Genomic DNA, 21428 nt, shown 5'->3' on the forward strand with positions numbered 1-21428 from the left:
GTCACAAGTATTCCAAGGTCAAGTTCAAAGTAATAAAGACGATACACCGATTAGTAAAGTTCAAACGATCAATATTTATTATACAGTTATAATAAATACTCATGCACACTAAGAGACTAAGCTATAACTAAACTTTAAGTGAACAGAATACTTATCTAACAGGAACAGGCAAGGTCAGAGAACGAGGCCTTCGTCCTGGTCTTGTACTGCAGCCTTCAGCAAGTGTTCTGGTACTTGGGAGTCTAGTGGGCTTGGATCGCGTAGCGAGCGTTGAACTTACGGTTTCGGCGGCTGGTGCTCAACGGCTGGAGTCAGGATGCAAGATGTCAGTCAGAGCCGGAGCACGAGTTTAACAGACCGGGCTCTGTGGGGAATTTGCTTTTATACCCCTCTCTAATGTCCTTGCCCCCTTCTAGGCGGGCTCTACCTTTCGGTACCGATTGGAACGTTTCCAAACGGCTACCTTCGAAATCCTCCAATGCGGGGGCTTCCCTCGATGTTGGGGGGTGGTTTCGATATTCGTTACTCTGGTGCCATCCTGTCTGCTCCACCAATTAAGTGCTACATTGAGATGGAAATGTTGCCATTGTGTGTGCCTGGATCTGGGCTGCCTCATCAGAATGTTAAGCGCTTTGCCATTAACACCTTTGGCTTGGAGATCTGCACCTGGCCAGAAAACTGGTTTGCTGCTTGCAAAATGCTAATTAGTTGAGAGCAGGCTGTCTGTTCTCACTAAACAGGCTTTCCCTGCTGTCTTCCATTTTAGTTTGGCTCAGTGTCCATTTTGCGTGGCCAGCATGGCTACATGGTGTTTGGGCCGGAAAGTGGAGCTGAGTCCACAAAAGATCAGCCATGATCTAATTGAATGGCTGAGCAGGCTCGAGGGGCCAGATGGCCTACTCCTGCTCCTAGTTCTTATGTTTCTTATGTTAAACCCTTCACTGACGCACAGTGGCAGCTGTGTGTACCATCTACAGGATGCACTGCAGTAACTCACCAAGGTTTCTTTTGCAACACCTTCCAAACCCACGACCACGAACATCTAGAAGGACAAGAGCTGCAGATACCTGGGAACCCCACCACCTGGAGGTTCCCCTGCAAACCAATCCTGACTTGGAAATATATCTCCGTTCCTTCACCATCGCCAGGTTAAAATCCTGGAACTCCCTCCCTAACAGCACAGTGGGAGTACCTACACCACACGGACTGCAGCAGTTCAGGAAGCAGCTGATCACCACCTTCTCTACTAGGGATGGGCAATAAATGCTGGGCTCACAGTGACACCTACATCCCATTGAATAATAAATAAAAAGCTGTTACATGAGTAGAAAGAGAAATATGAATCAGATCGTATATATCTTTATTCCAGTTATCCTTTCATAAGACAAAGTAAAGTCTGAGACAGAACGTAAATCGTGATTACACTACAAGTGATTCATCTGCAGCAGCACCAAATAAACAGGCCTCGTGTCTCGTGCAACGCTGGAGAAATCAGTTGGACTGCAGAGAGGCACAATGTCTCAGCATCTCTCCTCCCTCCCAACCTCCCATTCCAGAACATTCCCAGGATGTGGAACAGAAACCGAGGAACTCAAAGGCACAGCTGATGGTTGGTGTATTGAGTTCCTCCAAAGAACACAATAGGTCAACTGTCCAGTGGGAGACGGCAGGCTGGAGGATGGGGGGGGGGGTTCAAGAACTCCCACAGAGCGACCAATGGGAAATGTGAGGTGCTGGGCTTTGGAGTGTGACATGGTACCAGGCAGGGCAAGGTTATGGTCTGCTCTCAGCACTCCAAATCTCACTGGTAGCGGTCACTCTGGTATTCGCCCTCATTGGCGTTCTTCATCCTCTGCCTGACCTTCAGCTGCTTCAGGCGGTTCTTGTCCACCTCTCGTTTGGCAAGAAGGAAAATGATGATACCAGACGGTAAACCGATTAACCTGCGGGAAACATGACCGGGAGAATGGTGAGGGTTTACAGGGCAATCTGTAACTTGTCTGAATGTAGCCCAACAGAAAATAAAACCCAAAAACAATCACATTACATCAAACAGCAAGGCCTTGTGATACCAATTGACCCCATGACAGTGCGGCCCGGTCACTGACTGACTGGCCCCTTGATAATTTGGCCGTGCCACTGTCAACCCCTCGACAGTGCAGCCCTGTCACTGTGTCACTGACTGACCCCTTGATAGTGAGGCCATGTCACTGTGTCACTGACTGACTGACCCCTCGATAGTGCGGCCCTGTCACTGTGCCACTGACTGACCCCTCGATAGTGCGGCCCTGTCACTGTGCCACTGACTGACCCCTCGATAGTGCGGCCCTGTCACTGTGTCACTGACCCCTCGATAGTGCAGCCCTGTCACTGTGTCACTGACTGACCCCTCGATAGTGCGGCCCTGTCACTGTGTCACTGTCTGACGGACCCCTCGATAGTGCGGCCCTGTCACTGTGTCACTGACTGACGGACCCCTCGATAGTGCGGCCCTGTCACTGTGTCACTGACTGACTGACCCCTCGATAGTGCGGCCCTGTCACTGTGTCACTGACTGACTAACTCCCCGATAGTGCGGCCCTGTCACTGTGTCACTGACCACTCGATAGTGCGGCCCTGTCACTGTGTCACTGACCCCTCGATAGTACAGCCCTGTCACTGTGTCTCTGACTGACCCCTCGATAGTGCGGCCCTGTCACTGTGTCACTGACTGACTGACCCCTCGATAGTGCCGGCCAGTCACTGTGTCACTGACTGACTGACCCCTCGATAGTGCGGCTCTGTCACTGTGTCACTGACTGACTGACCCCTCGATAGTGCGGCCCTGTCACTGTGTCACTGACCACTCGATAGTGCGGCCCTGTCATTGTGTCACTGACTGACCCCTCGATAGTACGGCCCTGTCACTGTGTCAATGACTGACTGGCCCCCTCGATAGTGCTGCCCTGTCACTGTGTCACTGACTGACTGACCCCTCGATAGTGCGGCCCTGTCACTGTGTCACTGACCACTCGATAGTGCGGCCCTGTCACTATCACTGACTAACTCCTCGATAGTGCGGCCCTGTCACTGTCACTGACTGACCCCTCGATAATGCTGCCCTGTCACTGTGTCACTGACTGACCCCTCGATAGTGCGGCCCTGTCACTGTGTCACTGACTGACCCCTCGATAGTGCGGCCCTGTCACTGTGTCACTGACTGACTGACCCCTCGATAGTGCAGCCCTGTCACAGTGTCACTGACTGACCCCTCGATAGTGCGGCCCTGTCACTGTGTCACTGACTGACCCCTCGATAGTGCGGCCCTGTCACTGTGTCACTGACTGACTGACCCCTCGATAGTGCGGCCCTGTCACTGTGTCACTGACTGACCCCTCGATAATGCGGCCCTGTCACTGTGTCACTGACTGACTGACCCCTCGATAGTGCGGCCCTGTTACTGTGTCACTGACTGACCCCTCGATAGTGCGGCCCAGTCACTGTGTCACTGACTGACCCATCGATAGTGCGGCCCTGTCACTGTGTCACTGACTGACCCATCGATAGTGAGGCCCAGTCACTGTGTCACTGACTGACTGGCCCCTCGATAGTGCGGCCCTGTCACTGTGTCACTGACTGACTGACCCCTCGATATTGCGGCCCTGTCACTGTGTCACTGACTGACTGACCCTTCGATAGTGCGGCCCTGTCACTGTGTCACTGACTGACCCCTCGATAGTGCGGCCCTGTCACTGTGTCTCTGACTGACCCCTCGATAGTGCGGCCCTGTCACTGTGTCTCTGACTGACCCATCGATAGTGCGGCCCTGTCACTGTGTCACTGACTGACCCATCGATAGTGCGGCCCTGTTACTGTGTCACTGACTGACCCCTCGATAGTGCGGCCCTGTCACTGTGTCACTGACTGACCCATCGATAGTGCGGCCCTGTCACTGTGTCACTGACTGACCCATCGATAGTGAGGCCCTGTCACTGTGTCACTGACTGACCCCTCGATAGTCCGGCCCTGTCACTGTGTCACTGACTGACCCATCGATAGTGCGGCCCTGTCATTGTGTCACTGACTGACTGACCCCTCGATAGTGCGGCCCTGTCACTGTGTCTCTGACTGACCCCTCGATAGTGCGGCCCTGTCATTGTCTCACTGACTGACTGACCCCCTCGATATTGCGGCCCTGTCACTGTCTCACTGACTGACTGACCCCCTCGATATTGCGGCCCTGTCACTGACTGACCCCTCGATAGTGCGGCCCTGTCACTGTGTCACTGACTGACCCCTCGATAGTGCGGCCCTGTCACTGTGTCACTGACTGACTGACCCCTCGATAGTGTGGCCCTGTCACTGTGTTACTGACTGACCCATCGATAGTGCGGCCCTGTCACTGTGTCACTGACTGACTGGCCCCTCGATAGTGCGGCCCTGTCAATGTGTCACTGACTGACTGACCCCTCGATAGTGTGGCCCTGTCACTGTGTTACTGACTGACCCCTCGATAGTGCGGCCCTGTCACTGTGTCACTGACTGACTGACCCCTCGATAGTGCGGCCCTGTCACTGTGTCACTGACTGACTGACCCCTCGATAGTGCTGGCCAGTCACTGTGTCACTGAGACCCCTCGATAGTGCCGGCCAGTCACTGTGTCACTGACTGACCCCTCGATAGTGAGGCCCTGTCACTGTGTCACTGACTGACCCCTCGATAGTGCGGCCGTCACTGTCTCACTGACTGACTGACTGACCCCCTCGATATTGCGGCCCTGTCACTGTGTCACTGACTGACTGACCCCCTCGATATTGCGGCCCTGTCACTGTGTCACTGACTGACTGACCCCTCGATAGTGCGGCCCTGTCACTGTGTTACTGACTGACTGACCTCTCGATAGTGCAGCCCTGTCACTGTGTCACTGACTGACTGGCCCCTCGATAGTGCGGCCCTGTCACTGTGTCACTGACTGACTGACCCCTCGATATTGCGGCCCTGTCATTGTGTCACTGACTGACTGACCCTTCGATAGTGCCGGCCAGTCACTGTGTCACTGACTGACCCCTCGATAGTGTGGCCCTGTCACTGTGTCACTGACTGACCCCTCGATAGTGCGGCCCTGTCACTGTCTCACTGACTGACCCCTCGATAGTGCGGCCCTGTCACTGTGTCACTGACTGACCCCTCGATAGTGCCGCCCTGTCACTGTGTCACTGACTGACCCCTCGATAGTGCGGCCCTGTCACTGTCTCACTGACTGACTGACCCCTCGATAGTGCGGCCCTGTCACTGACTGACCCCTCGATAGTGCGGCCCTGTCACTGTGTCACTGACTGACTGACCCCTCGATAGTGTGGCCCTGTCACTGTGTTACTGACTGACCCATCGATAGTGCGGCCCTGTCACTGTGTCACTGACTAACTGGCCCCTCGATAGTGCGGCCCTGTCAATGTGTCACTGACTGACTGACCCCTCGATATTGCGGCCCTGTCACTGTGTCACTGACTGACTGACCCTTCGATAGTGCCGGCCAGTCACTGTGTCACTGACTGACTGACCCCTCGATAGTGCGGCCCTGTCACTGTATCACTGACTGACCCTTCGATAGTGTGGCCCTGTCACTGTGTCACTGACTGACCCCTCGATAGTGCGGCCCTGTCACTGTGTCACTGACTGACTGACCCCTCGATAGTGAGGCCCTGTCACTGTATCACTGACTGACCCTTCGATAGTGCGGCCCTGTCACTGTATCACTGACTGACCCTTCGATAGTGTGGCCCTGTCACTGTGTCACTGACTGACCCTTCGATAGTGCGGCCAGTCACTGTGTCACTGACTGACCCCTCGATAGTGAGGCCCTGTCACTGTGTCACTGACTGACCCCTCGATAGTGAGGCCCTGTCACTGTGTCACTGACTGACCCCTCGATAGTATGGCCCTGTCACTGTGTCACTGACTGACCCCTCGATAGTGCGGCCCTGTCACTGTGTCACTGACTGACCCCTCGATAGTGAGGCCCTGTCACTGTGTCACTGACTGACCACTCGATAGTGCGGCCGTCACTGTCTCACTGACTGACCCCCTCGATATTGCGGCCCTGTCACTGTGTCACTGACTGACTGACCCCTCGATAGTGCGGCCCTGTGATTGTGCCACTGACTGACTGACCCATCGATAGTGCGGCCCTGTCACTGACTGACCACTCGATAGTGCGGCCGTCACTGTCTCACTGACTGACTGACTGACCCCCTCGATATTGCGGCCCTGTCACTGTGTCACTGACTGACCCTTCGATAGTGTGGCCCTGTCACTGTGTCACTGACTGACTGACCCTTCGATAGTGCGGCCCTGTCACTGTGTCACTGACTGACCCTTCGATAGTGCGGCCCTGTCACTGTGTCACTGACTGACCCTTCGATAGTGCCGGCCATGTCACTGTGTCACTGACTGACCCCTCGATAGTGCGGCCCTGTCACTGTGTCACTGACTGACCCCTCAATAGTGTGGCCCTGTCACTGTGTCACTGACTGACCCCTCGATAGTGCGGCCCTGTCACTGTGTCACTGACTGACCCCTCAATAGTGCGGCCCTGTCACTGTGTCACTGACTGACCCCTCGATAGTGCGGCCCTGTCACTGTGTCACTGACTGACCCCTCAATAGTGTGGCCCTGTCACTGTGTCACTGACTGACCCCTCGATAGTGTGGCCCTGTCACTGTGTCACTGACTGACCCCTCGATAGTGCCACCCTGTCACTGTGTCACTGACTGACCCCTCGATAGTGTGGCCCTGTCACTGTGTGACTGTGTGATAGCAGGATCCTGTCACTCTAAGTGGAACACTGAACATTGCCTCGGGTTGAATGATCTCTTTCAGCCTGCGAGAAGATAACACACCCCAGTCACTGCAACACCCAGTGTCTAACAAACCAGATAGGTTTGTTTTCAGATCACAGACACTGATGAGCAGAATTGTTTTTCCCAATCTTACCAAGCCAGCCCAATCATTCGCATCGGATTCTTGGCCTTCCGTTGTGGAATGTATTCTGGTCCTCCCGGATTCTCGCCAGATCGCAAGACTGGTCTGTTGCTGTGGTTACAGTGGATGGATTTGGGGCTGTGTGCCGTGTGAGGGTGGAGTGGCAGCGCTGAATCCGCGGCATGTACTCTGGGCTTGGACACGTGGCAGCCCCAAAACCCTGTGAAAGAAAGCAACAAGGAGACGGTCAGCACAGAAAGGTGATCAGTGAGAAGATTTGTCCAAGGCAACAACCCCTCTCAACACGAGGCACTAAGTTAATCAATCACCACCGTGTCAGAGGCTGGGATTCCTGCGGCGAGGAACCCCCCCCCCCCAAAGCCTGTCCACCATCTACAAGGCACAAGTCAGGAGTGTAATGGAATATTCTCCACTTGCCTGGATGAGCGCAGCTCCAACAACATGAGAAGCTCGACACCATCCAGGAAAAAGCAGTCCCGCTTGATTGCTCCCCCTTCCAAACATTCAAACCCTCCACCACCGGCACACAGTGGCAGCCGTGTGTACCATCTACAAGATGCACTGCAGTAACTCACCAAGGCTCCTTAGGCAGCACCTTCCAAACCCGCGATCACTCGAAGGACAAGAGCAGCAGATACCTGGGAAACCTACCACCTGGAGGTTCCCCTCCAAGTCACTCACCACCCTGACTTGGAAATATATCGGCCGTTCCTTCACTGTGGCTGGAGCAAAATCCTGGAACTCCCTCCCTAACAGCACTGTGGGTGTACCTACACCTCAGGGATTGCAGCGGTTCAAGAAGGCAGCTCACCACCACCTTCTCAAGGGGCAATTAGGGATGGGCAATAAACGCTGGCCTAGTCAACAATGCCCACATTCCACAATTGAATTTGAAAAAACTCTCCCTCTCCTCCCATGCTGACTGTGCGCTAGATCCCCACCCCACGGAACCAGATTTCCAGCACCTCACTTGGCCAGTCAGAATTCAGCTGGGCACCTCCAGTGATATTCAGCTGGCTATTCAACTGTGGGGGCCACTATCATTTCCTCACTCTCCCACACACTTTCACCATCATTCGTACTTACTAGGGAGTCACTCCAACCGTTCAGAGAGTTTCTGTGCGGTGGGAACATAAAGGTTGAGCAGCGCTTAACCGAAAACTGAAAAATTCCAAAATCCGCACTTATTCTTTCGAGGACCAACGTGACGCCACCAGTCCTCGGGCGATGCACAGTTCAATTCCTACCGCTGGCCCCAAAATCTTACCATCTGAAAGAGATTTCTCGAATCATTTACGGCTCTGGAGAAGGCCATTCAACCGTCGAGTCTATGCTGGCTCGCTGAATTGCAATCCAGTCGGTCCCACTTCTCTGCTCTGCTCCCCTTAACCTGCAAGTTTACTTCAAATGCCCATCCTGTTTTCTTTGGAAACCACACACTGTCCGTTTCCACCACCCTCAGGGCCACCAGGTTCAGGTCATTGCAACTCGCTGGGTTAAAAATATTTAACCTCACATCACCCCCCCCCATCCCACGCCAAAACTCCTATCTGTTATCGTTCGCCCCTGAGGCAGCAGGGAATAGGAATTCCTTTGTTTACTTGACCGAATCCTGTCATAAACATGGAGAAATTAGAACATAAGAACTAGGAGCAGGAGTCGGCCATCTGGCCCCTCGAGCCTGCTCCGCCATTCAATGAGATCATGGCTGATCTTTTGTGGACTCAGCTCCACTTTCCGGCCCGAACACCATAACCCTTAATCCCTTTATTCTTCAAAAAACTATCTATCTTTACCTTAAAAACATGTAATGAAGGAGCCTCAACTTCTTCACTGGGCAAGGAATTCCATAGATTCACAACCCTTTGGGTGAAGAAGTTCCTCCTAAACTCAGTCCTAAATCTACTTCCCCTTACTTTGAGGCTATGCCCCCTGGTTCTGCTTTCACCCGCCAGTGGAAACAACCTGCCCGCATCTATCCTATCGATTTCCTTCATAATTTTATATGTTTCTATAAGATCCCCCCTCATCCTTCTAAATTCCAATGAGTACAGTTCCAGTCTACTCAACCTCTCCTCATAATCCAACCCCTTCAGCTCTGGGAGTAACCTAGTGAATCTCCTCTGCACACCCTCCAGTGCCAGTACGTCCTTTCTCAGGTAAGGAGACCAAAACTGAACACAATACTCCAGGTGTGGCCTCACTAACACCTTATACAATTGCAGCATAACCTCCCTCGTCTTAAACTCCATCCCTCTATCAATGAAGGACAAAATTCCATCCGCCTTCTTAATCACCTGTTGCACCTGTAAACCTGTTTTTGCGACTCATGCACTAGCACACCCAGGTCTCTCTGCACAGCAGCATGTTTTAATATTTTATCATTTAAATGATAATCCCTTTTTCTGTTATTTCCTACCAAAATGGATAACCTCACATTTGTCATTATTGTATTCCATCTGCTAGACCCTAGCCCATTCACTTAATCTATCCAAATCCCTCTACAGACTTCCAGTATCTTCTGTACTTCTTGCTTTACTACTCATCTTAGTGTCGTATGCAAACTTGGACACAGTGCCCTCGGTCCCCAACTCCAAATCATCTATGTAAATTGTGAACAACTGTGGGCCCAACACTGATCCCTGAGGGACACCACTAGCTACTGATTGCCAACCAGAGAAACACCCATTAATCCCTACTCTTTGCTTTCTATTAATTAACCAATCCTCTATCCATGCTACTATTTTACCCTTAATGCCATACATCTTTATCTTATGCAGCAACCTTTTGTGTGGCACCTTGTCAAAGGCTTTCTGGAAATCCAGATATACCACATCCATTGGCTCCCCGTTATCCACCGCTCTGGTAATGTCCTCAAAAAATTCCACTAAATCAGTTAGACACGACCTGCCCTTTATGAACCCATGCTGCGTCTGCCCAATGGGACAATTTCCATCCAGATGCCTCGCTATTTCTTCCTTGATGATAGATTCCAGCATTTTCCCTACTACCGAAGTTAAGCTCACTGGCCTATAATTACCCGCTTTCTGCCTACCTCCTTTTTTAAACAGTGGTGTCACGTTTGCTAATTTCCAATCTGCCGGGACCACCCCAGAGTCTAGTGAATTTTGGTAAATCATCATTAGTGCATCTGCAATTTCCCTAGCCATCTCTTTTAGCACTCTGGGATGCATTCCATCAGGGCCAGGAGACGTGTCTACCTTTAGCCCCATTAGCTTGCCCATCACTACCTCCTTAGTGATAACAATCCTCTCAAGGTGCTCACCTGTCATAACCTCATTTCTATCAGTCACTGGTATGTTATTTGTGTCTTCCACTGTGAAGACCGACCCAAAAAACCTGTTCAGTTCCTCAGCCATTTCCTCACCTCCCATTATTAAATCTCCCTTCTCATCCTCTAAAGGACCAATATTTACCTTAGCCACTGTTTTATATATTTGTAGAAACTTTTACTATCTGTTTATACTGTATATTCTGAGCAAGTTTCCTCTCATAATCTCTTACTCTTCTTTATAGCTTTTTTAGTAGCTTTCTGTTGCCCCCTAAAGATTTCCCAATCTTCTAGTTTCCCACTAATCTTTGCCACTTTGTATGCTTTTTCCTTCAATTTGATACTCTCCCTTATTTCCTTAGATATCCAAGGTCCATTTTCCCTCTTTCTACCGTCCTTCCTTTTTGTTGGTATAAACCTTTGCTGTGCACTGTGAAAAATCGCTTGGAAGGTTCTCCACTGATCCTCAACTGTTTCACCATAAAAGTCTTTGCTCCCAGTCTACCTTAACTAGCTCTTCTCTCATCCCATTGTAATCTCCTTTGTTTAAGCACAAAACTCTCGTGTTTGATTTTACCTTCTCATCCTCCATCTGTATTCTAAATTCCAGCATATTGTGATCGCTCCTTCCGAGAGGATCCCTAACTGTGAGATGATTAATCAATCCTGTCTCATTACACAGGACCAGATCTAGGACCAGTTGTTCCTTTGTAGGTTCCATTACATACTGTTCTAGGAAACTATCACGGATACATTCTGTAAACTCCTCCTCAAGGCTGCCTTGACCGACCTGGTTAAACCAACCGGCATGTAGAATAAAATCCCCCATGATAACTGCGGTACCATTTCTCTGTACATCAGTTATATCTTTGTTTATTGCATGCAAACAGAAACAAAGTGCTGGAAATACTCAGCAGGTCTGGCAGCGGTTGTGGGGAGAGAGGCAGAGTTGACGTTGATGACCTTTATTCACAATTCCACAACATTGTCCATCTGTATGAAGGAGTATTGTGTGGCCATGGGGAGGCCGTGGTGGTGTGGCATTGTCACTGGGCCAGTAAACCAGAGACCCACGGCAATGCGCTGGGGAAATGGCTTCGAATCCCAGCACTGTCATAGGGTCAGTACTGAGGGAGTGCAGCACTGTCAGAGGGTCAGTACTGAGGGAGTGCTGCACTGTCAGAGGGTCAGTACTGAGGGAGTGCCGCACTGTCAGAGGGTCAGCACTGAGGGAGAGCCGCACTGTCAGAGGGTCAGTATTGAGGGAGTGCCGCACTGTCAGAGGGTCAGTACTGAGGGAGTGCCGCACTGTCAGAGGGTCAGTACTGAGGGAGTGCTGCACTGTCAGAGGGTCAGTACTGAGGGAGTGCCGCACTGTCAGAGGGTCAGTACTGAGGGAGTGCTGCACTGTCAGAGGGTCAGTACTGAGGGAGAGCTGCACTGTCAGAGGGTCAGTACTGAGGGAGTGCCGCACTGTCAGAGGGTCAGTACTGAGGGAGAGCTGCACTGTCAGAGGGTCAGTACTGAGGGAGTGCCGCACTGTCAGAGGTTCAGTACTGAGGGAGTGCTGCACTGTCAGAGAGTCAGGACTGAGGGAGCGCTGCACTCTCAGGGGGTCAGTACTGAGGGAGTGCCGCACTGTCAGAGGGTCAGTACTGAGGGAGTGCTGCACTGTTAGAGGGTCAGTACTGAGGGAGTGCTGCACTCTCAGGGGGTCAGTACTGAGGGAGTGCCGCACTGTCAGAGGGTCAGTACTGAGGGAGTGCCGCACTGTCAGAGGGTCAGTACTGAGGGAGTGCTGCACTGTCAGAGGGTCAGTACTGAGGGAGTGCTGCAGTGTCAGAGGGTCAGTACTGAGGGAGTGCTGCACTGTCAGAGGGTCAGTACTGAGGGAGTGCGGCACTGTCAGAGGGTCAGTACTGAGGGAGTGCCGCACTGTCAGAGGGTCAGTACTGAGGGAGTGCTGCACTGTCAGAGGGTCAGTACTGAGGGAGTGCTGCACTGTCAGAGGGTCAGTACTGAGGGAGTGCTGCAGAGGGTCAGTACTGAGGGAGTGCCGCACTGTCAGAGGGTCAGTACTGAGGGAGTGCTGCACTGTCAGAGGGTCAGTACTGAGGGAGTGCCGCACTGTCAGAGGGTCAGTGCTGAGGGAGTGCTGCACTGTCAGAGGGTCAGTACTGAGGGAGTGCAGCACTGTCAGAGGGTCAGTGCTGAGGGAGTGCAGCACTGTCAGACGGTCAGTACTGAGGGAGTGCTGCACTGTCAGAGGGTCAGTACTGAGGGAGTGCTGCACTGTCTGATGGTCAGTACTGAGGGAGTGCCTCACTGTCAGAGGGTCAGTACTGAGGGAGTGCCGCACTGTCAGAGGGTCAGTACTGAGGGTGTGCTGCACTGTCTGATGGTCAGTACTGAGGGAGTGCCTCACTGTCAGAGGGTCAGTACTGAGGGAGTGCTGCACTGTCAGAGGGTCAGTACTGAGGGAGTGCCGCACTGTCAGAGGGTCAGTACTGAGGGAGTGCTGCACTGTCAGAGGGTCAGTACTGAGGGAGTGCCACATTGTCAGAGGGTCAGTACTGAGGGAGTGCCGCACTGTCAGAGGGTCAGTACTGAGGGAGCGCTGCACTGTCAGAGGGTCAGTACTGAGGGAGTGCTGCACTGTCAGAGGGTCAGTACTGAGGGAGTGCCACATTGTCAGAGGGTCAGTACTGAGGGAGTGCCGCACTGTCAGAGGGTCAGTACTGAGGGAGCGCTGCACTGTCAGAGGGTCAGTACTGAGGGAGTGCCACATTGTCAGAGGGTCAGTACTGAGGGAGTGCTGCACTGTCAGAGAGTCAGTACTGAGGGAGTGCTGCACTGTCAGAGGGTCTGTACTGAGGGAGTGCCGCACTGTCAGAGGGTCAGTACTGAGGGAGTGCCGCACTGTCAGAGGGTCAGTACTGAGGGAGTGCTGCACTGTCAGAGGGTCAGTACTGAGGGAGTGCTGCACTGTCAGAGGGTCAGTACTGAGGGAGCGCCGCACTGTCAGAGGGTCAGTACTGAGGGAGTGCTGCACTGTCAGAGGGTCAGTACTGAGGGAGTGCTGCAGAGGGTCAGTACTGAGGGAGTGCCGCACTGTCAGAGGGTTCCCGCTGTGCTGGTCAGTGTTTACCTCTCCCCCAGGCCCAACTCCTCCATCTGGCTGCCATCTTGCTCCTCCAGAATCCCAGATTGCAGCTGGGGTCACTCTCATCTGCGCATGCGGGTAGCGTAGCTGGGGCTGACGGGATCGGCCGCGGGCGGACCCGGAACTACATGCCCCAGAGGGCCGCGCGGTTTTACCTCACTGCCGGTCCCATGACATGTGTGAAGTCAGGTCCGCATTCCCGATTGGTGGACTGGGCGGCCAATCAGCGATCCCTTCCGGCGTGTGCTGGAGCTTCTACCTGGGTGAAACAGGCCTGGTTAAAGTAATCCGGTTAACCAGTGGGTCAGAGCAACCCGGTTAACCACTGGGTCAGTGTAACCCGGTTAACCACTGGGTCAGTGTAACCCGGTTAACCAGTGGGTCAGTGTATCCCGGTTAACCAGTGGGTCAGAGCAACCCGGTTAACCAGTGGGTCAGTGTAACCCGGTTAACCAGTGGGTCAGTGTATCCCGGTTAACCAGTGGGTCAGAGCAACCCGGTTAACCAGTGGGTCAGAGTAACCCGGTTAACCAGTGGGTCAGAGCAACCCGGTTAACCAGTGGGTCAGTGTAACCCGGTTAACCAGTGGGTCAGTGTAACCCGGTTAACCAGTGGGTCAGAGCAACCCGGTTAACCAGTGGGTCAGAGTAACCCGGTTAACCAGTGGGTCAGAGCAACCCGGTTAACCAGTGGGTCAGTGTAACCCGGTTAACCAGTGGGTCAGAGTAACCCGGTTAACCAGTGGGTCAGTGTAACCCGGTTAACCAGTGGGTCAGTGTAACCCGGTTAACCAGTGGGTCAGTGTAACCCGGTTAACCAGTGGGTCAGTGTAACCCGGTTAACCAGTGGGTCAGTGTAGCCCAGTTTACCAGTTGGTCAGTAACTAGATGGAGGAGCAGGACCTGCCTCCCCAGCTGGAACTGCACGAAGGCGAGGAGATTGTGGAAGTGATCGAACTGAACCCGAACCAGCAGCAGAGAGAGGAGGAGGGTGAGGACTGGGGGGTGTGGGACCGGGAGGGGCGAGGGACCGGGAGGGGCGAGGGACCGGGAGGGGCGAGGGACTGAGGGGTGTTGAGGTGACCGGGAGGTGAGGTGACTGGGAGGGGCGAGGGACCGGGAGGGACGAGGGACCTGGAGGGACGAGGGACCGAGGGGTGTTGAGGTGACCGGGAGGTGAGGTGACTGGGAGGTGAGGGTGAGGGACTGGAGTGAGGATGAGGGTCTAGTGAGTGAGGGTCAGGGACCGAGGTGTGAGGGATCGGGGGTGAGGGACTGGGCGGTGGGGGACTGGGGGGTGAGGTGAGGGGCGGGGAGGGGGTGAGGTGAGGGGCGGGGAGGGGGTGAGGTGAGGGGCGGTGAGGGCCGGGGAAGGGGTGAGGGCCGAGGAAGGGGTGAGGGGTGGGTGAGGGCCGGGGAAGGGGTGAGGGAAGGGGGGGTGAGGGAGATATCCCACTCACCCCTTGATCACCCCTTGATCACCCCCTGATCACCCCACTCACCCCCTGATCACCCCACTCACCCCCTCATCACCCCACTCACCCCCTGATCACCCCACTCACCCCCTGATCACCCCCTCATCACCCCACTCACCCCCTGATCACCCCACTCTCCCCCTGATCACCCCACTCACCCCGTCATCACCCCACTCACCCCCTCATCACCCCATCCCCCCTCCAATTGCCTTCCCCAATCACTCACATCCTGACCCTCTCACTCCCCTCTCCTTCCCCTTCCGCTCCCATCTCCTTCCCCCTTCCGCTCCCCTCTCCTTCCCCCTTCCGCTCCCCACTCCTTTCCCCTTCCACTCCTTATCCATTACTAATTTCCTGGCAGGATTGGCATGGACTGATAGAGGGTGTACTGGCTTGGTTATGATGATTTGAATAGATGCACTGATCTGCTTTTCCCTTTCTTGATCCCTCTCTGGCCAGATGGCCTTGAGCATGAAGTGGATGACGATGATGACGGCGGGGGATGGGAGACTGAGGATGATGAGAGCATGGAGGTGGTCCGAGATGACAGTGACCTGACCTTCTCCAGACACACAAGTAACTGAAAAGTTTTGCATGGGTTACGGAATCATCGCATTCTGGGTGGGTGTGGGGGGTGGGTGGGTGTGGGGGGGGGGGGGGGGGGGGGGGGGGGGCTGGGGTAACTTTGGCAGATACTCCATTGGGAGTGAAAGCATTTCTTTAGCGAAGGTATTGAGGATTTCTGGCACAGTAAGGCACTCTGGCAGGGAGCCATGTAGATCGGGAAATTGACTTCTGGGCTGCGTTCAGCATCATTGCCCTCAGTACCCCCCCCCCGGTTAATCCTGCAGAATTGTTGCTCCAATTTCTTATCTGCTGGCTTCTCCCGAGATTGAGGAGATGGGGTAAACCGTTCAGCTTACTCGTGGTAACTAATGGGTTAGGGTTAAAGGCCGATCAGCCCCTGGACCTGATGGATTACATCCCAGGATATTAAAGGAAGTCGCTACAGAGATAGTGGATGCACTGGTGGTGATCTTCCAAGAATCCTTCAATTCTGGTGAAGTCCTAGAGGATTGGAAAAATGTCAATGTTGCACCTTTATTCAAAAATGGAAGAAAGCAAAAAGCAAGTAACTACAGGCCAGTTAACGTAATTTCTGTCAATAGGAAAATGTTAGAGTCCATTATAAAGGATGTAATAGCAGAGCATTTAGAAATCCATAATATAATCAAGCAGAGTCAGCATGGCTTCATGAGGGAAATCATGCCTGACAAATTCATTAGAATTCTTTTGAGGTGGTAACGAGCCGGGTAGGTGAAGGGGAACCAGTGTTTACATTCTGTGTACAGTCCAGACAGATCGTTCCATACCTGAAAAAACATAGGACATACATAAATACACAATGTAAATACATAATAATCTTTATTAGTGTCACAAGTAGGCTTACATTAACATTGCAATGAAATTACTGTGAAAACCCCCAAGTCGCCACATTCTGGCACCTGTTCGGGTACACTGAGGGAGAATTCAGAATGTCCAATTCACCTAACAGCACATCTTTTGGGAAATGTGGGAGGAAACCGGAGCACCCGGAGGAAGCCCACGCAGTCATGGGGAGAATATGCAGACTCCGCACAGGTAGTGACCCAAGCCGGGAATTGAACTCGGGTCCCTGGTGTTGTGAAGCAACAGTGCTAACCACTGTGCTGCAGTGCTGCTCATCCATTGACTCCATCTACACCTCCCGCTGCCTGGGGAAAGCGGGCAGCATAATCACAGATCCCTCCCACCCGGCTTACTCACTCTTCCAACTCCTTCCATCGGGCAGGAGATACAGAAGTCTGAGAACACCCACAAACAGATTCAAAAACAGCTTCTTCCCCGCTGTTACCAGACTCCTGAATGACCCTCTTATGGACTGAACTGATCTCTTCACACATCTTCTCTACTGAGTAGTGCTACACTCCGTATGCTTCACCCGATGTCTGTGTCTATGTATTTACATTGTGCATTTATCATGTGCCCTATGAAACCCACGCATACGCGGGGAAAATGTGCATTTTCAAAAAGTAGGTACCACACAAAAGGCTACTGAATAAGATAAGAGCCCATGGTGTTGGCAGTGGTATATTGGCACGGAGAGAGGATTGGCTAACTGACGGAAGATAGAGATTTGGGATACAAGGATCATTTTCAGGATGGCAACCTGTAACTAGTGGAGTGCCACAGGGTTCAGTGTTGGGGCCACAATTATTTACAATATAAATGACTTGGACGAGAGAGATGAATACACTATTGGCAAGTTTACAGATGACAGAAAATAAGTGGGGAGGCAAGTGGTGAGGATGAGACAAGGAGTCTACCGAGGGATATCGACAGGTTATGTGATTGGGTAAAAACTTGGCAGATGGAATATAATGTAGGAAAGTGTGAAGTTAGCACTTTGGAAGGAAGAATAAAGGAGCTGAATATTATCTAAATGGAGAGAGACTGCAGAAAGCTGCAGCACACAGGGATGTGAGGGCCTCGTGCATCAATCACAAAGCTAGCATGCAAGTTCAGCAGGCAACTGGGGAGGCAAATGGAATGTTGGCTTTCATTTCAAATGGAATGGAGGATAAAAATAAGGATGCCCTGCTAAAACTACACAAGGTACTAGTTAGACCAGTGCTCTTCAAACTTTTTTTCTGGGGACTAATTTTTACCAGCCGGCCGACCTTCGCGACCCACGCCGGCCGACCTTCGCGACCCACGCCGGCCGACCTTCGCGACCCACGCCGGCCGACCTTCGCGACCCACGACGGCCGACCTTCGCGACCCACGCCGGCCGACCTTCGCGACCCACGCCGGCCGACCTTCGCGACCCACCATTTTCTCTTACCTAGTTTGCTGCTGCCAAAAAATGGAGGAATTAGTTTTGGGTCCCTTTGGCCCTCGTATACGCTCCTCTAATGGAACCTGTTGGATGAAGGTGAAGCCTTCCGGTGTCGGAAAGTATGGAGTCTCCATCTGTCCAAAGTTCTGCATTTTTTTCCTGTAAAATGTTATCAAAATAAACCCCCCCCCCCCCCCGAACTTGTTAAAAAAAAATGAATAAAATAAATGAAAAGAATAAAAATTAAATGAATAAATTGAATAACCCCCCCCCCCCCCCCGAACTTGTAAAACAAAAAGCTGCGACCGTTTAAAAAAAATAGCGGCCGCAAGGCGCGTGCGTGCCCGATCATTGGCGTGCATGTGCATAGTTTTGCTGATGATCTGCCACGCATGCGCAGTGCGGCCGCATTTTTTTTACATGTTCGCAGCCATTTTGAAGGCCGCTTGCAGCTGGCGTTATTAACAGCCGGCTGCTGCGTACAAATTTGCACGATCGGGAGCGCCGACGGCTCCGTGACCCTCCCAACACCTGCCCGCGATCCAGTCGGGTCGCGCCCCCGATGTTGACAATGCCCGAGTTAGACCATACCTGGAATACTGTGAACAGTTTTGATCCCCTTATTTAAGGGAAGATGTACTGACATTGGAGGCCGTCTAGAGAAGGTTCACTGGGTTAATCCCGGGGGTGAGGGATTTTCTAATGAGGGGAGGGTGAGTAGGTTAGACCTGTGCTCATTGCAGTTTAGAAGAACGAGAGGCGACCCTATTGAGACATATTGGATTCTCGGGGCTTTTGACAGGGTAGATGCTGGGAGTCTAGGACCAGAGGGCACAATCTTGGAGTAAGGGATCACCCATTTAAGACAGAGATGAGGAGGAATCTCTCAGATGGTTGTGAATCTGGAATTCTTTACCGCAGAGAGGCTGTAGTGGGTCTTTGTCATTAGGTATGTTCAAGGCTGAGATGGACAGATTTTTAATCAGTAAGGGAATCTAGGGTTATGGGGATAAGGCAGAAAGTGGAGTTGAGGATTGTATCAGATCAGCCATGATTTCATTGACTAAAAAATAGAGGAACAATAGATAACATGAAAGATTTTTATGTCTGGAGAACTCTGGTTGAACGAGGGGTTTGAGGACATTGGAAGCTGAGATGGAAGGGGAAAGGATTTTAAGGAGTGGTGTGCCAGTGGGGGAAGCTCTAAAGAGCAGCTCCAGAAACTATTTGTTTCTGAACCTCCGTTTGTAAATCCACATCAGAGTGGAAGTGTTTGAGAAGTCGGGAGGTGTACCTTTGTTAAAGTGACAACAATTCCTTGACTTGGGTATTTTTTGCAAGGGCCATGGAGAATGCAGCACGAGTCAAACAGAATGTAACTTTATTTACAACAATGTTTGGGCGGCACGGTGGCACAGTGGTTAGCACTGCTGCCTACAGCGCTGAGGACCTGGGTTCGATCCCGGCCCTGGGTCACTGTCCGTGTGGAGTTTGCACATTCTCCCCGTGTCTGTTTGGGTTTCACCCCCACAACCCAAAGATGTCCAGGTTAGGCGGATTGGCCACGTTAAATTGCCCCTTAATTGTAAAAAAAAAAATAATTGAGTACCCGAAATTAATTTTTAAAAAACAATATTTACACAGCACCAGTAGTTCACTGCTGGTTCTCTCTCTAGCCGGGGCGGCATGGTGGTGCAGTGGTTAGCAGTACCGCCTACCGCACTAAGGCTGTCCGTGTGGAGTTTGCACATTCTCCCCATGTTTGTGTGGGTTTAACCCCCACAATGTGCAGGGTAGGTGGAATTGGTTTATGATCGTTGAGTCAGGCGCCACTCTGGGGTCTGGTTTGTTCAGTAATAACAAAGGAATGCCGCAGTCTATTCCACCACTTCCACAGACAGGGTGAGGGCGGAATCTGATTGAACTGTGATGCTGTGCAGAATTCAAGAGCCCATTGTCTGATCTCATACTCGAATCGTGCCCAGTTGAGTGAGAAAGACATCGGTCAGTGTGTGTGGAGCTCGAGCCCCAATGAGCAACTTAGCGGGAGTGAGGAATTGGTGGGAGGATTGTGGGGGCTCAGCCACTGTTGAATTAAATGCTCTTCTTTCTAGAGGCTGTGTTCTGCTTGAGTCTGGATCCCAAGAGTAACTCTTTGGCGGTGACTGGCGGAGAGGATGATATGGCCTTTGTGTGGAGGGTGACTGATGGTGAAGTGCTGCTGGAATGTACAGGTAATTTACTCACAGATTACACACCATTTCAGAACGGGTGACTCCTGCTCATTAGCATGTTCATATGTAATTCTATTTCTGATGGGGGGGCGGAGAAGCTTTAGCAGCAACTCAGGAATTGGAAAGGAAAGATTAACTCGGCTATGTGGAAGGAATACGTTTGATCGCTCTTTCAAAGAAAGCCCAGACGCAGTGGGATGAAGGGGCTCGTGTTGTGCTCTTAGATTTGGATGATTCTGTGCTGAGAAACTGCATTGCGGTCTGGAGCATATTTTCCACCCATTCTGTTTGATGGTTGCTGCAAACAGGCCACTGTTATCATCCACAGAACAACAGCACAAATGAAGCATGGGATTCAATGGTGGCCCTGTGTGCAGCACTCCCTCAGTGGGTAGCACTTGCTCACTCTTGCCCACGCTCGTCCTTGCCTGCTCTGGTGCTCGTGCGCTCTTGATCGCTTGCTCTCGCACACCCCTGATTCATGAGGTCTTGGGTTCATACACCAGTCCCAAAGCGCCATATCCTGGCTCGTACTTGAGTGAAAGTAGTGGGGGAGTATCAAAGGGCCATTACTGAGGGTGCGCGGGACTGTCGGAGGGTTGGTGCTGAGGGAACACGCACTGTCAGTGCTGAGGGAGTGTGGCACTGCTGGAGGGTCAGTGCTGAGGGGGCGCCGCCCTGTCGGAGGGTCAGTGCTGAGGGGGCGCTGCACTGTCAGAGGATCAGTACTGAGGGGGCGCTGCACTGTCGGAGGGTCAGTACTGAGGGAGTGCTGCACTGTCAGAGGGTCAGTACTGAGGGGGCGCTGCACTGTCGGAGGGTCAGTGCTGAGGGAGCGCCGCACCGTCAGAGGGTCAGTACTGAGGGAGTGCTGCACTGTCAGAGGGTCAGTACTGAGGGAGTGCCGCACTGTCAGAGGGTCAGTACTGAGGGAGTGCTGCACTGTCAGAGGGTAAGTACTGAGGGAGTGCTGCACTGTCAGAGGGTCAGTACTGAGGGAGTGCTGCACTGTCGGAGGGTCAGTACTGAGGGAGTGCTGCACTGTCAGAGAGTCAGTACTGTGGGAGTGCTGCACTGTCGGAGGGTCAGTGCTGAGGGGTTGCCGCCCTGTCGGACGGGCTGCTGCCCTGTCAGCGATGCTGTCTTGGAGTTGAAGCATTAAACTGAGGCCTGTCTGACGTCTTGTATGTATACAAATGCTCCCAAAGCCGCAATTTCAGGGAAGAGTCACAGAATTTTCCCTTTGACCAATCTTTATCCCTTAGCTAGCAGCAGTAAATAAGATTACCTGCTATATTTCTGTGTGTGTCATCTTGGGCTCAGATTGTGTTTCCTCTCTTTGAACAATAGCTAAATTTCAAAATTCTTTAATGAGCTGTGGAAGGCTTTACAGAAATGGAGATGGT

At 52.4% G+C, this 21428-nt stretch overlaps 2 protein-coding genes across 2 annotated transcripts in view; one reads left to right on the plus strand and one right to left on the minus strand.

Moving 5' to 3' along the window:
* Positions 1 to 1343: 1343 nt before the first annotated feature.
* On the minus strand, positions 1344 to 13535 carry si:ch73-71c20.5 (DUF4748 domain-containing protein). The gene is made up of 3 exons (XM_038790193.1): positions 13422 to 13535; positions 6973 to 7180; positions 1344 to 1943 (listed from the first exon to the last, which is right to left on the minus strand). Exons 1-3 carry the CDS (start codon positions 13456 to 13458, stop codon positions 1802 to 1804), a joined length of 387 nt encoding a protein of 128 aa, XP_038646121.1. The 5' UTR covers positions 13459 to 13535; the 3' UTR covers positions 1344 to 1801.
* Positions 13536 to 13654: 119 nt separating this feature from the next.
* The window catches only part of LOC119962217 (angio-associated, migratory cell protein), a 43146-nt gene continuing 35372 nt past the window's right edge, over positions 13655 to 21428 (plus strand). Inside the window, exons 1-3 of the mRNA XM_038790192.1 lie at positions 13655 to 14426; positions 15370 to 15486; positions 19903 to 20022. Coding sequence (XP_038646120.1) covers positions 14324 to 14426; positions 15370 to 15486; positions 19903 to 20022 — 340 coding nt within the window. The 5' untranslated portion in view covers positions 13655 to 14323. The remainder of the gene's footprint in view (positions 14427 to 15369; positions 15487 to 19902; positions 20023 to 21428) is intronic.

Source organism: Scyliorhinus canicula, chromosome 2 (genome assembly GCF_902713615.1).
Source record: "Scyliorhinus canicula chromosome 2, sScyCan1.1, whole genome shotgun sequence".
Lineage (NCBI taxonomy): Eukaryota > Metazoa > Chordata > Chondrichthyes > Carcharhiniformes > Scyliorhinidae > Scyliorhinus > Scyliorhinus canicula.